Source organism: Centruroides sculpturatus, unplaced genomic scaffold (genome assembly GCF_000671375.1).
Source record: "Centruroides sculpturatus isolate CEXI.00-Female unplaced genomic scaffold, Cexi_2.0 scaffold308, whole genome shotgun sequence".
NCBI lineage: Eukaryota > Metazoa > Arthropoda > Arachnida > Scorpiones > Buthidae > Centruroides > Centruroides sculpturatus.
In genome coordinates this window covers 413,403-430,722 of record NW_019384502.1, presented here as the reverse complement: position 1 = coordinate 430,722, position 17,320 = coordinate 413,403, and the positions used below count along the sequence as shown (strand labels likewise).

The following is a 17,320-nucleotide window of genomic DNA, read 5'->3' as shown; positions in this document are numbered from 1 at the left end:
CAGTTGGCGGTTGTTCCCACCTATTTCAATCAGTGACTGAAATTACTGTTTTTGTCATCAAAAAACTTGTTGGTTAAAGGTGAGGGAATTTGTCAAGTGGAATCGAATCGAGTTTTCTCTTTTGTCATCGCCACGTGAAGATGCCTTTCCATAGTATTTTTTACCTTCTTTCAAATTCCAGAAATGTCATCGCTCGAGTCAACTGATCGAAAATGATAAGACAAAAGAAAATTGCGGATTTCGTTTCAGCTATAACAATGAATGGATTAAATTTATAAAAGCTAGAAATTCTTTCGATAAATATACCTTTTAAAACAACTTCAACGGTATCTGTAATAAGCTGCAATCAGCGGCTAGAATACTTAAAATGCTCGAGTTTATAAAAATAGGATTTTGTTCGATCGAAAGTCTAAGAGCATTAGAGCAGAGTCTAATAATTTAGCAATCTTTACATAGATAAATCTAGAAAAATTCCTTTTTTTAACAAGTGAAGCAAAAGGATATCAATCAATGTTAAAGGAAGATTTACAGCAATGCGAAAAGGTCAAGTAATGGTTAAGAGTTGAATTTAGCTTTGCTGGGAATCACCTCCCCTTTATTCATTATCACGCAGTGAGGTAGGGACTTTTTTACAATTCATACGAAGAATTTTTAATTCATTGAGAAATGATAACGAAATTATAAAATAAATTTTGGAGAACCGAACTTTATAAACTGGTTGCACAAAACTCTATAAAACTATTAAAAAACACTTCTTTTCTCGTGTTGAAACAGAAATGAAAAATGTTCTATCGTTTCTGCGAAAGTCGACACTGACCGAGCAATTTTTAATTGGCAACGGATAAATGCAGCGATCTTCGCCATTTTCAGTCGGGGATTCTAAAAATATAGTCATCTCTATTTGTTAATGTCGAAAATCTCTCTCGGAGTCTATTGCCCTAAAAATGGCGAACAATAATCTGCTTTATTATATTCGATATTTCGCAATTTCAATTAACAAATTACTGTTATAATCTGAGTTTATATAAGGTGCGATTCATCAACAAGACAGTATTTGAATATAAATAAAGAAGAGCAGTGGGATTAATAAATAAAATTGTTACGCGTAATTAATTTTTTTAACAAATCGCTAGAGGTTTATCTGTTTTAAAAAAATGCAAAACAAGTAATCTTTCAAGTAAAATCCGACCACAATCTCCTTCGTGTCTGTTCCATTGGGACATGAATCAAAAACTATTTGGCTGATATTTGGCCTCTTACAGTCGGAAATTATGGCACATTCACAACTTAGAAAAAGACTTAAAAAAACAAACAGGAAAATTTCCAACAGAAAGAGAGGGTTAATTTCGAAAAGTACAGCTGTTATCGATTAATAAATGTATCATTATTATTTCATAACTCATGCATTAGAGTTAAAACCATAATTTATACCTGTTAATTCTAAAATTAAAACTTTAAAAAGCGTGATTATTAACGCGATTATTCACTGAATATTATAAAGATATTTTAATTTTAACAAGATTAACTATATGTATTTAGGTAAACTTTACATAAGATTTAACTTAATAAAAGACTGTTATGAGTTTTTAATAAATTAGATAAGATCCCGAAACAATTATTAAGTTTTCATGGATACCAGGCGAATAATAATATAATAAGCAAGCCGCTTTGAATAGAGTAGTGATTTTTAACTACGACAGGATATGCCTTTATAGTTGTTCTGAAAAGCAGCATGTCACCGCACAAACCGATTGTGATTAATTGATTTCTTGCGGTTGTACTTTAGCCAAGTATAAAGAATCAATTAATCTTAACCGCTTATGCAACAACAAATCACCCCTTTTGAGAAACTGCGGATATTAGCATATCTCTATCCCAAGAATGATAAACAGAAAAGACATTTTTTTTTTATATTAAAATATATGGCTGCGATTCCAGTTTTAGTATTGGATTCTACGATTTGATCAACGACTGAGGAAAAACTAGAACGAAATAATTCCAGTTTTCGATAAACACGACCAGTTTAAACGAAACCTTTCCACATCCTAGAAAATCAACCCGCTGAGAATGAAGGAAGAGACAAAACGAGGCCTAACAATTAGACGTAGGTTCAAAGGTCAGCGAGGAAGCAAAGTTCTTTGAACTCGACCGAACCGATTGGGGTTAGTATGAGCAACAAACACACGAAGCGAGCGACCTTCCGTAACCCCGAGCGAACGGTCGGCACTCTGGAACAAAAGGGGTGTGAGCGATCCCTAGAAAGGGTCAACGACTGAGGTGACAATCTCGGAGGCTGTACCTTTTAATACGCGCTAGGCATGCATAAAAACGACGGTGACAACATAAACCTGCCGATGGTATGTTTGGCGTATCTCCTTAGACGTGGGTGCGGTGTAGCCAGGTGCATGCTTCTACTATTTACATATCTGTAAGTCACTGGAAGACGCAGGGATGGGCACCAAAGCTGCCCTTGACTGGTGGGTGGGACTCGCAATAAAGCCATTAGTTCACAATCCACTAATACACAACCTCACAAAAGAATTGGAGTCTTTTTTTTCTCTCTCTTTTCTTATCCCCTTTTGGCCTCCAATGGAAACCGGATGTGTTGGTCGAGGTTTATGAAAAGTGATCTCCGCGCAGTGAGGAGATAGAGAAACAAATAACTGACCGAACCATCAAGGAGAACAGAAAAATAATTTACCCTCGACGGTGCATTGGGCCGTTCAGTCGATGCCGTGACATAGTCTAATGACGTCAGTGCACGCCAAGCTACCATAAACCCATTGTGTAGCATTCGTTTTCTGGTAAAAAGAAGGTAAAAACATCCCTGTTATTTAAGATAGTGAAACAGAACGACGTTAAGGGAACCCCATAATTACTCGTATTCTCAGCCGATTTGAGGAAAGGAATCAAAGGGAACGCTTAAACGGCATCAAAAAGAGAAAAAGATGCAGCGAGTGGTGACAGAGAGACAACTTGGATCGAGTCCCAGACATATATGTAACTAAAAATAACATAGAGTTATCTGTCAAAGAATACACCCCTCTTTGAAACTAACACAACTGTATGCTTATTCTATGATATATATTAAGAACTCTTTATCAAATTGGCTGGAACATACAATGCTTTTTTTCTCTTTTATTGCACGTAATAGGAAAGAATTAAAGGTGGTAGTTATTGCCTGCGAATGAAAAAATACATTTAAATTATTAATATCGCGATTAATAATAAAAATTATCGCTATTATTTGTTTCTCCCTTTTTAAAAAAGATTCGAAAATGCGCAATTAGACCATGGTAGATAGCACTTGGCGACTGACAAAATTCGTTACAGCTAAAACATTAAGACGTTTTATGCTTAATTATACATGATTAATAGTTTAATTTGTTTATTGGAATTCGGTTCTTTAAACATTTTCTTTTAATTTTCCGAAGAAAACAGATTAAGTTGTGAATTCGCGTATCGATTTTATGCTAATGAGTTTCCTTGTCTTTACTATATAAATTGGCACTTATTAGTCTATAGACGAGGCCGTTTCCCTCTATTTTTGATACTTTTTTAAGGTCTCGGAAGAATTGTGATAATGTGACGTCAACAAAAGAAAAATTCGGCTTCTAGTCGAGTTGATTTACAGCGAAAAATCTCCGATATCAGAGGCAGTGTAATTCACGTAAAACCGAAATCATTTGGAAGAAATTCGCGAAGATGACTGCAGGAGGAATAGAATGACAGCTGCTCAGAGCGCTCCAACTGTTCCCTATCAATCAAGTGAGGGAATAAACGAATGGCGTCTCGATACTCTCTAACCGAATCGAGCTTGCCAAAGACGAATCGTTGGTTCCCCCAACGGGTTATAAATAGAGTCATTAGTCCGAGATTGGTGACGGGAGAATAAAAACAAGTTCAAAAACTGGAGCGGGTTTGAACTTTAAAGAGTTTCTCGTAACAAGTTACGCTATCGGCAATCGTATGCGGCACAATTTGCGAAAAAGTTTTCCAACGGAAACACTTTATCGAAGAGAAAGTAGCAATATCGAGGTTTTACAAAAGGTATCGCTTTGTACGACTTATCTGTAGAAACATACGTTCTGAAGTATTCACTTGTTCAACCCTTTAGGGCACAGTTCCCCCGCCGTTTCCTTCCTTCCTCCCTTTTTTGATTCTCTTTTCCGTTCTGAATGGTACAGATAGGTGTAGCCGTTGGCATAGCAACCACATCGGTCCGTATAATGTCTAGTAATCAGGTATTTCTCGATGTCTTATGATAGCGCCCGGGGCAGTGATAGGTTGAACATTGATAACGGGGAGACGAGCAGCGGGATAAACGCTTCCTTTGGCAACGACGCCGTTTACCTAACACCATTTAATCTACGAGATATGCAGATGCCGAATGTGGGGGTTGCCCAAAGCAACGTTTTGGGTGGGTCGATAGAGAGCGGGAGAAAAAATTGACAGAAAGAAACGAGGACCCCCCACAGCGGACGAACGGCCCAAATTCGCGCCCGTTCTAGTCAATTTTTTGGCTTCCTCTTCGGTCGGGTCAATCGCGTTATTACACATTACTTCTAAATGCGTTTTATGGCCGAGTTTTCTGGCAAATTTGTTAAAGGCGCGTTAGCGAGCGGCGCGATCAATGGTACGCGAAATGTACATATTGAATAAATATCTGCTCCGCTTCGAAATATGTCCCACAATACGTTTTGGCACCAAATCGCCCGTTCTCTAACATAGGAAAAGAGTATAAATTTCATATTTGTTGCGTCGTTACGTGGAGACCGGTAACGCACGGACGATTTCGTTCGGGAGTCGAATAACTCGGACCGGAAGCGAAGCGTTCGCAATTAAAACAGAATCGTTTTGGAACAAAACTGGCTCGTAAAAATAAAGGGGGAAAAGAGTAGCAGAGTAGTCGCGATGTTCAACCATCGATCGCCTTTTATTCCCTCTGCCTTTTTTGATTCTTTTTAATCAATGTGAAATGTTTTTGAGCTTCAATTGCTCAATCAAAAGACTAGTTTCCCAGAACTCGATTTAACAGAGCGTGCCGTTTTAATTTAAAATGAATCTGTACGAAACGCTTGAAATATGGCGAGTGCCTTTTGTCGTAAAAGCGCAAGAATATCTCCTTTTTTTTATGCATCTCTTCTGATTAAACTTAGCACAAATATGCCGAAACCCGGCCTATAATGTATCCCAGACGAAATTTCCGAAGTGATACGGAGAAGCGGGACTCATTACACCAACAATAAGTTATCTAAAAAGTTACATCAAATTAAAAATTGAATTATTTTACTTCCAGCCGGCTTAAATAATCTGGCTCGGTCCACATAGAAAGCTCCGGCAACGTGCCGGTGGGTGCCTATTTTAAAATTTCGGGCGATCCATCACTTCAATCACATCTCTAATATAATTACCCCTCCAAAAGAAGTTAATTCGATTAGGCTTATGCTCTAAAAGACCTTAACCTGATTATTCGCGAAAAAACTATAATCTGACAGCGTCGTCCGTTTTTTCACAGAAACGTGGAGAAAACTAGATGATTGGCTTCTGGCCAAATAGTAACGTCGGAGTCTCGACTCCTCGTCTAAATAAATGTATAATGTCAACCGATATCCAAACACCTTCCGATCTCGTCGACTTAACATAATTTTCTACCAAAATAAAAGTTGAAAAACGCCAAGAATCCGACCGCTAGCGTGTATCGCGGAGAGGTAGAGACTTATAGGTTAGAAGGTCTCGAGTTGACGCTGATGAAAGACGATATAATCGGACGAGCCGAAGAAACCGACTGCAATAATGAAATACTGTCGTTTACATCAGACGAAATAGCCGTTGTCTACCTCGCATACTGAACAGTCGCTTCTATTGTCTGGTCGCTAAATCCTCCCTTCACGATTACGACAAAGGTTACGGACTTGACGAACTGGTGTCAAAATTGCTGACGCTAATAGGACGACGAGAGGTCGTAACAAAACGAGCCGATATCTCTCGTAATCCATTTTAGAATTTAAAAATAAAAGAAGAATCAAATCTCAGTCCGGGCTATAAAATAAACAAATGCACTTTAGAGGGACGGATCGTAAAAAAAACAGAGAAAAAAAAATTGCAATTCCGATCTAACCCCGAAGGTGATTCCAGAAGAATAGAAGGGACGAAGCCGTTTCTCATTCAACAGATGAATTCATTAAAATAGAAAAATCCCATTTTGATTTAATTTGTTCATTAAAGTGAATGAATTATTAATATTGTCTAGTTTATCGTTTGATAAATGATATAGTATTATCAGATTCTATTAGGAAGAAAAACAGATTGCGCCGTTCCATCGACTTCTCTCGTCCACTGCGCCCGACAGATCAAACGCTGCGGGGACAATCATGTCGCCCGAAAGGTGCTGCGGACATCTGTTGCCGGCGACTAACACGACATTGGCACCTGGTACGTCGGACACGGGCAGACGCCGTGAAAACATTTAGCGGTCTTGTAAACCTTTAGTCCCCGCGTGTCACCGGAATTGCCATCTTCGTCGAGCACTCCGGGGTGTATCCGCCGTCCCGGATACCTCCTCTCGCAATTCAAACGTCGCTAATTACTAAATGAATGACGTGAAAGAAATTTCCAGTTAAAAGATTAACGTTGAAATTAAAATATTCTTCTCGATTTTCCAACTAAAATAAAATAAAATACAAGAAAAAAGGAATTGTTTATGTGTTGCTTTCTATAAAAAAAACAAAGGTTCTAACTTATGTACAGTATTACATCACATGACAAGAGTATTTCCTAAAGATTTCAAACTTACCTCCACAGATAGCATTTACAATCAAAAAGTATTTCACATATCCGATACTTTATGTTTCTATCAATAAAAGACCTATAAAAGCTTGAATGGAATTAATTCCTATCGACTTTATTGATATAACCTTGCAAACATTTAGTAAAATACGTAAATAAACGCTATAAAATTAATTTGTATGTCATAAATAATGATAAGCTTATAAGTTTATCGTTTAATTTATGTAAGTCTAATCTTTAACACAATTTAATAAAAAAGAGGGGAAAAAATCCCGATACTTGAAAGTAAAGTAGTATTAATTTGTGGATTAAATATTCGTGATTTCATCTCTTCACTCATGTATTTATTTTATTATGTTCAATACAAAAACAAAACAAAAAAAAAATGTTTCTTAAAAACTGGAAATCAATCTTTTAACATTTATTCGAATGTCCATATTTTTCCTAAAGTATTCTCGGGGATAACTTACTTGTAGACCTTTATCAACCTGTCATCTTGTTCTTTGTGAGACCATATTTCAATGCTACGTATATATAAAATATATCTTACAAAACATGCATTCCACATATTTTATAGTTTTAAATATCCGAATATTCACTCATTTGCTACTAATGAATATTATAATATATCATAAATGTGATTTTATATCATCATCAAATGATTTCATGTTGTATATAGGGTATATTTAATTAATACACAATATTTTCTTTTGAATTATTCTATTAAGTTAATACTTTTAGATTAAATAATTCGACCGTTTATTTATGCCTCGATATATTTAATATTGAGCCCATTTTTTATTTTTATAATTTTAAAAAATCAATTATTAAGTCTATACAAATATAAAATAGTAATTTTAATTAAAACACCCAATTTTTTTTTAAATAGCATTTTAAAATCGCATAAATATTTATCAATTTTACGTAACACTACACTTAGTATAACTTATTATTATTTGCGTTTTACTTATATATATTTTCTTTCAGAGATAAAATACAACCTTGTCTGAAAGTAGTTTCGAAATTTTGATATCCTCCATACTTTATATATAAGTAAAAGAATTGATGCGGAATTTTCCATTGGCTACAGAGCATCACTAGTAGATGGAAGGGGGAAAAAATCGGACAAAAGTCAGCGATACGGCAAACATTCTGTACAATATATTCGTACTAAACATCACAATACATCAAAATTCTGATAATTTTTGATGCAGAATTCGCATTGTATAAACTTACCTCCTCGCCAACGTGCAGATATGGAGAAGTGGTTCCGATTTAAGATGATTCTTTGATACGGCAATTTATCTAATAAATTCCTTAAGTTATAAACGAATATGTCGATATAAACAAAAGAAAAATCAAATTTACGGTTATTAAATTCATTGGCCTATTTCGAAAAAAATATCAAATTTCTATAATTTAGTCAACGATTGAATTTGTGACTCATATCGTTTGAAAGAATTTTTTATTTTATTTTATTTTTTCTCCTCGGTCGAAAATTCCATTAGTTTATCCATTACATGTAGAAGTTTGACTGATTTTTCGGGTGAAAAGCGGAAAAAATTATTATTTGTTTATTGATAATAATTACCGAAATTATTTTATAGGATTTTTGAAATACTGTTAAATGGAACGATTAGTTTTTATAACAAGGAAGATTTTTCTTTTTTCGAAAGCAGTCCATTAATAAAAGAAAAAAAAAACGAAATTCGGTATTTTTCCAATTATTATGTCTATGTTATGCTGCATTTGTTTTACTTTGCCTCTTATGTGTTACGTTTTACAAGTTTTTTGATTCGTAGTCAGCGATTTAATTTTATTTTCTCAAACAGAACTTTTTTCTTCTAACAATTAAAAATAAATTTACTTTTAAATTATTAATTAAATAACAAAGTTTCGTCTCCAAAAAACAATCTGTTTAGTGAAATTTCTTTTTTGAAAAATCTTTTCTTTCATAAGAAATATTTTTCTCTAATAAAATAAAATGCTTTATAGAATATTTAATCCTCAGAGCAAAACATTACAGAACATTTCTTCCGATACAGCACGTTCTACAGCATGTTTAACCCAAAGAAAAAATTGTTCGAAAACAAATGTTTTCCTTTGTTACAGAACATTTCACAAAATACTTATCTATCAAAACATAAATGTCATCCAATATTTTACATATAAAATTATATAAACTCCATAAAATATCCTAATATCCGAAAAATGATGATAATTATTTCAACATCTTTCGTATGAAAATTACAATTTTTGCAATTTTAAATGACATATATTTCATTAAATATTAACATATTATAACAATATTTTATTATAATAAACAGTATATAATTCTATTCAACAATTTATATAGACCTAATATTTAATTTTAATAAATAAGTGTTTATCGTTTGATAAATGATATAGTATTATCAGATTCTNTATTTAATAAAATATTACTTCGAAACAAATCATTTTCTTAATAATAAATTTATCTTTAATAAATGTCAAACATTTACCCAGAATATTTATTAAAATGTTAAGAAATATTTCATCGAATAATTCAAAAACATTATGGAATTATTTCACTAAAAATTATGTTTCACAAAATATTTTTTCTCTAAATAGATTCTTATATAAAATAATCCCCTTCAAAACACTGTTTTATAGATTATTTACCCCCCAAAACACAGGGATTTTTAAGGAATATTCACCTAAATAGAATGATTTATGGAATACTTATCTTTTAAAGGTGTTTTATAAAACATTTATTTCAAAGCAGTTTATTTTATAAAATGTTTATCTTTCCAAAAAAAAGCATCTTCAATAAAAATACATTAAAAATAAATCCTTTTAAACACCCAATAAATACTCAAAATATAAAATATTCATTGCACAATCGAACAATTAAAAATTATAATTTCTTTTTTTTTATGAATAAATTGCATTATGCAATATTTAACCCAAATATATTTTTATGGCGACAACAAAGAGCAGTTTATCTATAAAAATCAATATTTGTGTTGATAAAACAATGAATAACCCAGAAAACGGGTGAGAAAAATAAATCTTGCATCAGTCTTAATTATATAAAATTATATAAGCTGTGTAATTTATTACCGCTCACATTTAAGAAGGACTTATAAACATAGATTTGAATAAAGAAATTATCCTAATGGCGCCTTGCTGGGAGTCATTACTAGCTTGTTATAATATAGGTCTTGCACCTAAGTCTAATGACATGTAACGCTTTGCATATTATTAGGCTGGTGACGTTAATTTTGCTGACGAGGTTAGTAAATCCTGGTATCGTGTCAATTATATTAGGTCAAATGAGAATCTTATATGCTTAATTACAAAAGTAAGTTTACGTTAAATTTAATCATTACATCCGTACTTGTTCTTTAAAACACGCTCGACAGATCAAACGGGTGGAAAATATTTCGTCAACGATAATTAAGAGCCTTTCAGGCTACTAGAGATCGAGAAGAGAGAAGGCAATAATATAGATCCACGAAGAGTCAAAGAAAAGCTACGAGATATCGACGACTATCAACGTGCAGGCCCTATCTTGCTGGTGTAACGCTATGGTAAACATTGTTTCGTGAATATCTATATGTTAATCCTATTAAGTGTGGCCTATTTAATGTAAATTCTATTGCGGATGGTTAATAGGCTAATTTATGTTGGAGCTAACGGATCCTATATGGATAAATCCTCTACTAGAACTAAATTGATAAGTGTAATAAACTCGGATTTAAACAGGAATTTTTGATAATTTAAACAAAATTAACGCTGCTTAATTATTTATAAATCCATTGTGATTAGATTTTAAACAATTGAAGAGGTGTTCGTTAAGAAATTTTTATACCTTTTAACACTTTTTAAAAATATTTTTTACCCTAAATTCTTTAATTTAATGTTTTAAAGATAAAGTAGACTTTCAACGTAGATTGAATAAACAGGTCCGAATTGGAAAATAAAGATCTACATCATCCAAACATGTCACACTTTCCTCAACAAAAAAATTTCCCTAAATGCATTCTAATTTATTTCGTACAATCTGGAAAAGTTCTATAAATTAATTTGCATTTTATCCACTAAAAATAACTCGATTTCTACGTTTTAAAAGTAGTTCCTAGTATTTAAATAACGCATTATTTTTTCCTCTGGTGAATATTTCCTTTTTATGGTTATTTTATCAGTCGAGATGAGATACGCAATAAACATTTTTACCATTTCGACAATGGTATTTCCACTTATATAAACAGCTTCTTTCTTTTTTTTATACAGAAAAACATGCCTTAAAATATTTTATAACATAAAAACATAATAGTTAGTACATTAAAACTATTTTAGCATCACACTTTCCTGCGTTTTAATGAACTTTCAATAATGCATCCTTGCATGCGACTTTATTTTTAAAACATTTTATAGTGTAAATAGGTTTTTCTTGACATATATTTTTATTATAATGTTTTATAACGTCGGAAAATCTTGCAAGAACCTGGAAAGATACCGTATTCAATTGCCATACAATTTTTCTCTTTACCATTAGCGGTAAGCTTGGAGTAGCAATGACGTAGCGGAGCTTAATTAAGACGATTCCAGACAAGGGCGTTCGTGTAAAAATGCTATTCGATTATAATCAACGGCATTTATTAAAGAAGAGATGCCATAAATTTTAATCCGCAGAGAATAAAAGTGTCAGAAAATATCAGTCAAAAGTAAGAGAAGAGCATATAAAATGGCATCCGAAGACATCAGAAAATTCCAATGCAATCTATGGTCACATTGGATTCGCGTGTCATTGCGCAATAACTCCAACAGATCGATGTCTGAACGCTTAGCAATAAACTGTTATCGCTATAGTTATCTGGACGTTTCGCCGATATACTATAAGGTGCAATCGCATCAACAATGCGTTTTATGACAGAGAAAACTCGGTACGCCGTGTAATTGCGACGAAAATACTTATTCTTCTCTTAAAAGAAGACAATTTGACGGACAAAAGTTCGAGACTTTGATGACACGTTAACCTACGGTAACCGAGTCGCTAAATTACTGGCTTAGTCGGTGCGGTCGTGCCAGTGGATAGTGGCACACCGTAATTGACACATTGACACGCGGATTTAATTAACTAATTAGTGACGTGTTAATTGCTCTAATACACTAGATCGTCAGGTGATGGGCAATGCACAGGCCTCAGCCGATATTTTCTGGACAGGTGGAAAAGACAGGACACTTCAGCCAGGAGGAAGGTAGAGGTCAAGTGAATTTGCGAGAGCGAACACGAAACGGGAGGAATATCAGATTTATAAACGCTTAAATAGATCCGCCGCGAAATATTTTCCGATAGCAGAAATTCTGATAAACGTTTCGGGGCGACCTCGGGGTGAAGTCGGGGCTAATTCTGCAAAAGCATTACCGTTAATCGACTGGTTGCTGTGTCTTTTAAACGAAACGGACAGAAGTGATTGTATAAAAGGACGAAGGTGTATTTAAAAGGCAAAAGAAGTCAACGTCCAGCCAGATTAGCCTGGAGGTGATGTTATTACCACATCACACTTCCTGCTGGGTTTCCCACGTCCCTTGACAGTAATGTTCTGCGAAAAAAACCTGACCTACAGTCAACGTCGTCAGGTTAGCGTCCTTTCTGCCTGACATACTGGGTAAATATTTAACCTATAAATAACGATAAACCCAATAGCTTTTGCGCGCACGTCTAGTTCTGCTACCTCATTAGACAACCTGAATTGTCGTGAACACTCGCCGAATATATTCACGACTTTAAAAGCAAAGTGTGAGAACAAGAACTTCTAGGCGTTTCTTGCCATGACGTAAAAATTTAGATTCGATGAATACTGATTAGCCAACCGGCGAAAAACCGTTTTTGACTTGTCCAAACATAGCCCGAAGAAATCTCTCCACTAAAGGATAAGTAATAGTTTCTCCTTTGTTTATCTATTTATTTCTCATGCTCCACTTAGAGATTAACTTGCGTGGGACATTTTTCTTCTTCGTTAACGTACGATAAATAGCCAGGAAAAACAGAAAATATTCATTTCAATATATTTTAACACTCGACGATGTCTACCAAGAAGTAGATAAATTTGACAATGGGAGAGCCAAAGGCGTGATGGCTAGAGGAATGATTTACTAATTTAGTTCCGTTTAACCCGGTGGCATGACTCGGGTGTTTGCAAAGGCACAAATTACGTTTAATTAAACATTATCCACCTGACTATACGGATCAGGTTGAAGTAATGATTCATAAGCTCGATTATATTCATCAAAAATACCAAGCGTAGGGGTCAAAGACAATTTTATCGACTTATGGCGCTTCCGACGCTTTATTTTTATCGACTTCCCCGCGACTTAACTAATCAAATTTGAATGTATTGGTATGTTTTATTGTCGGCGCCGAAATTGCTGCTTTTCCGGGGAAAAATCGTCAATTAAATAGTTGTGGCGAATAAAAATAACTTTTTTTCTGTCTCATCGATTCGTTAGCTGCTGGTCATTATAAGTGCTCTATGTAAATGACGCCTATTGTCAATGGAGCTAAGCCGTCTCTATAGAAAGAAGTCGATTGTTCGGGAGGGAGATAACCGACAGACGTGATACATATTTATTGGTGAGACTAAAAAAAAGAAAAAACATTTATATTGGAAAGTGTCCCGGAACGAGATGTGCTCGGAATAGGCTATAGCGGTTGACTTAAAAGTGAAAGAAAAGGTAGCAGTCGCCTTCAATCCTGCGAGACGGTCCTTGTCTCATTTTCCGAAGTCGAGCAGTCGAGTCAATAAATCAAAATAAACCATGACAGGTACAAATTACATTTTTGGAGCTGACGACTTAATCGGACATTCCCACTCGTCGCAGTTCTTACTCAGGGCTTTCGTTTTGTCAAGAGTCTTCAGTCTCGGTTGTGACGTCGAGGTGAACAATGACTCGATCCTGTGACCCTTCACCTTCCACGGGAGCGGTGTACCCTACCCGGCGCGAGTACATTGGCCACGCAAGGTAAATTCCGAGATAATAAAAAAAAGAAAAAAGTAAGAAAGAGAGAAAAATATTCAAAGCATGCTTAGCTCCAGTACCAGATCATTAGGATCCAAATAAGATGGTTTCCAGATCGGACGAGATTACAGGTCGGAACGGACCGTGCCTTTTCCCTACTTTGTCTTATCTAACTAGTCAGGGACAGTAAGGAACGAGGTCATAGGTGAATAGTTAGCCCGCGAGATATCGTCACTCGGTCACGACGCTGTCGAACTAATGTAAACATTAACCTAGGTTCTATAAAATGTGGGCAGATCCCGTCACGCATTTTAGCTCTGCCGGACAAAAAATATATATGTGTAACGTTTATAAAATTGGTGGGATCGGACATAACATCGAATTCTCGCTTTACTTACAAATCTGGAGAATCGATTTCCTCCAGATTCGAAATAAAAAATAAAAAAATAAATAAAAATTCTTACTGCTGATGGTTATCTGCGGGAAATTAACCTTTGATCTTCTTGACTATCTACGCGTTCATATTTTTCACGATTAACATGTTCGTTCCCGGTTTTTTCGACAGTCACGGACTTACTAAGTCCACATCTCCACAATAGAATCGCGAAACGAACAATGACGACGAGAAAAACATTCGAAATTCCGTGTTATTTGGTACTATTAAGAGAAAGCACGTTTCCCTGCTGCCGTAGTAATAATTCACAATGTAATAATTCTGAATTTAAGGGAACGGGGGGAAGAATTAGCATTATGTTTCGAGATGAAGAGGCCAACTCGGTTTAACCCTTTAATGCAGGAAGAGAACATTGACATGGGCCACACGTGCAATAATAGCGAATGGAAGCCGAGCGAGAAGAACATTGTCAGCTCGACTGGGGGCACCCGCAGGTCTAGATTTTTGACATAACGAGGAAAAAGTTGGCTCCATCAGGTGTTTGCCTGACAGTGATGAGAGTACAAAGTGGCCTTCAAATTCCTAAAGAATCATCAAACTCAAACTCGATTACTCCAACATAAAATGCTTATTTTATAAGATTCGAGCTGAATTATCCATCGTTTGGGCGCAAATATTTAACACTATCTGAAAAACTCTTCACTTAACTTACCTGGCACTTCAATGAGTTTCTTGTACACAGCAAGGAAGGCTGCTTCTGCTGCTTTGCTTCGTTTCGATAAGTTGTCTACTTCAGCTTGGAAATTTTTGAGTATCGGCGCGACAATTTTTCTAACATCCTGCGGGAAAACAACAATAAAAAATATTGACAATCTGAACGGTGTTTTAACATCTCGACACACTCTGGATATTTAAAAAAAAGCAGAAAAAAGTTACAGATTCATGCAAAAAATTTTTCTGGCAATGAAATCAATTTAAGGAAACACAAAACCCGAGGATCAATAAACTTTAAAGAAAATTTAATCTAGAGGCCAAACATCCCCGGTTAATTCCATTGTTAGAGGAAATTCTAAAAGAGAAAAAAGAATCGAATCCGATTGGGTCTCACCTCTGGACGCGGACAATTAGAAGAACTGGTGTGGCGGCTCCGTAAAGTCGGTTCAATATGTGAGAGCAGAGGTCCGAAGTTCAAACCTGATCCGCCACATTAGCTTTACTAGCGACAAGCGATTCCAAGCGAACTTCCGCATTTAAAGCATTCATTTTACAGAGATGTTGCAATGGCAATTTACGATTGTTGCATTTTTCATTGACAAATAAAACCGATTCCCGGCACCGTTGTACTTAAATTACAAAAACGTTTGACACAGACTTAAGAAGGAGAAAATCAGAAGAGAAACAATTGATTGGTTATATATAACTTAAGAAAAAATAAAAATAAAATAAAAGCAAAATAAAAGCGACTATCGACACGTGTTCAATTCACTCGATTCGCGTATCTTTAGCATCTAGCACACAAAATACAGGTCTCTGTAGATGTCTTTAACAGATTTAGCCTGATTCCCAGACCGAGTTAATTAATCGAGATAACATAATGTCAATTTTGATCGTTTTTATCCTATTTTTATAAAGGGAAATTTCGCGCTCGTAGCCCGAGGACGTTTACTATTTTCTTAAAGGGTATTGACATTTTACAAACAAATGCGTTTTGTAATAAAGCGGATATCGAGTCCCAATTGTTATTAATTACAGACCTTGAGAACAAAAAATCTACTTATTACAAATCATTAACTATTAAAAATTAAAGATTTTAATGGTCTTAACAATAGATCAAAACACGTTTAATCCGAAGATTACAGACGTTTAATACAGATTTGAATCTGACGATAACTGATGCTGAAAGTTTTATATATGAGGAAATCGAGTAATCTTCGTAAGATTAAAATTGCATTATTTGAAAAAGAAAGTGAGATCAATGGAAAAAAGAATTAGAAATCTGATTAGCAGATTAACGATTCTTTATTTACAGAGTTAAACCAAATTCTTGCAAAGAATGAAAAGAGCAGCGAGCACACACACTCGCATTGATATTTATTACGCGGAAGATAATCGAAGAAGTGCTCTAACTAAATCTTACCCAGCTCAAGAAGAATTTCGAGAAAAAGTGAGAGAGAGAGAGAGACTCGGATTAAAAATTAAAATAATTTATTTAATTCAATAGTTTTCGTCTAAAATTGATTTCTTTATCGAAAAATTAATCAGGTATTCTTAAAATTTATATACTTAGAATAATCGATGCGAGATTTTTAATTAAAAACGACATAAATCGACGTGATGAAGATGCTAAAGCATAAGCCAACTTCAAGATGTCTACGCGGTCTCAAATAACATTTGTTTACAGTGGGGTTTATCATCATCATAAATTTAATATTTTTAATTTCGTACAAAACAAGAATTTTTTAAAAAAATACTCTTGAATACTTCTCTAATTAAACGGAACTTTTAACAGTTTCATTCAATTTTCGCAATTATTTTTAATAAAATATAAAATTCTCCCTTTCTCTCCTCTTCCAGCCGTAACAAGTAAGCACTATTGTCTTGACACTTTTCAAAAGCCATAATGGAAATGTTTTAAAACACAGTGTTAATAAAATTATAGTAAATATTTATCTCTTCGTTTATTTAAGAATATATCTAAACAAATTATACGAAGCAAAAGTTAAAAATGCTGCTTAATTATAAATATTTGTCTTGTTTTCGTGTAAACTTGTATACAAGTTCTGTAAATTGGCTCAATTTTTGATACAGGAAAAGAAAATTAATATTTGTATAAGGCTATGGAAATAATATAAATGTAATTATTAAAAGTTTAAGAAAATTTACAAGTCTTTTAAACGCCGTATTACATTGTCATTTAAAACTCCAGCCGACTTCTTGTCGAACTTCTGGATCCAATCAACATCCTTAAAGAATACGGCGATACAAAATTTTAAATTCTCTAAGCGAAAATCCAGATAGAAAAAAAATCTCCAACAAGCTACATTAAAAGTTAATTTTTAAACGTGCCTAAAAAGTTTTCACATTGAGAATTTACTTCCGAATCATTAAAAATTGACTAAAATTCATTTAATT

General features: G+C 34.4%; 1 protein-coding gene across 5 annotated transcripts in view; it reads right to left on the bottom strand.

Annotated features, from left to right (window-relative positions):
• LOC111622116 (homeobox protein cut-like 1) overlaps positions 1–17,320 on the bottom strand; it is a 193,662-nt gene that overhangs the window by 123,932 nt on the left and 52,410 nt on the right. For all 5 annotated transcript variants that reach the window (XM_023364437.1, XM_023364442.1, XM_023364438.1 and 2 more), the window contains exon 3: positions 14,901–15,027. In XM_023364437.1, coding sequence (XP_023220205.1) covers positions 14,901–15,027 — 127 coding nt within the window. The remainder of the gene's footprint in view (positions 1–14,900; positions 15,028–17,320) is intronic.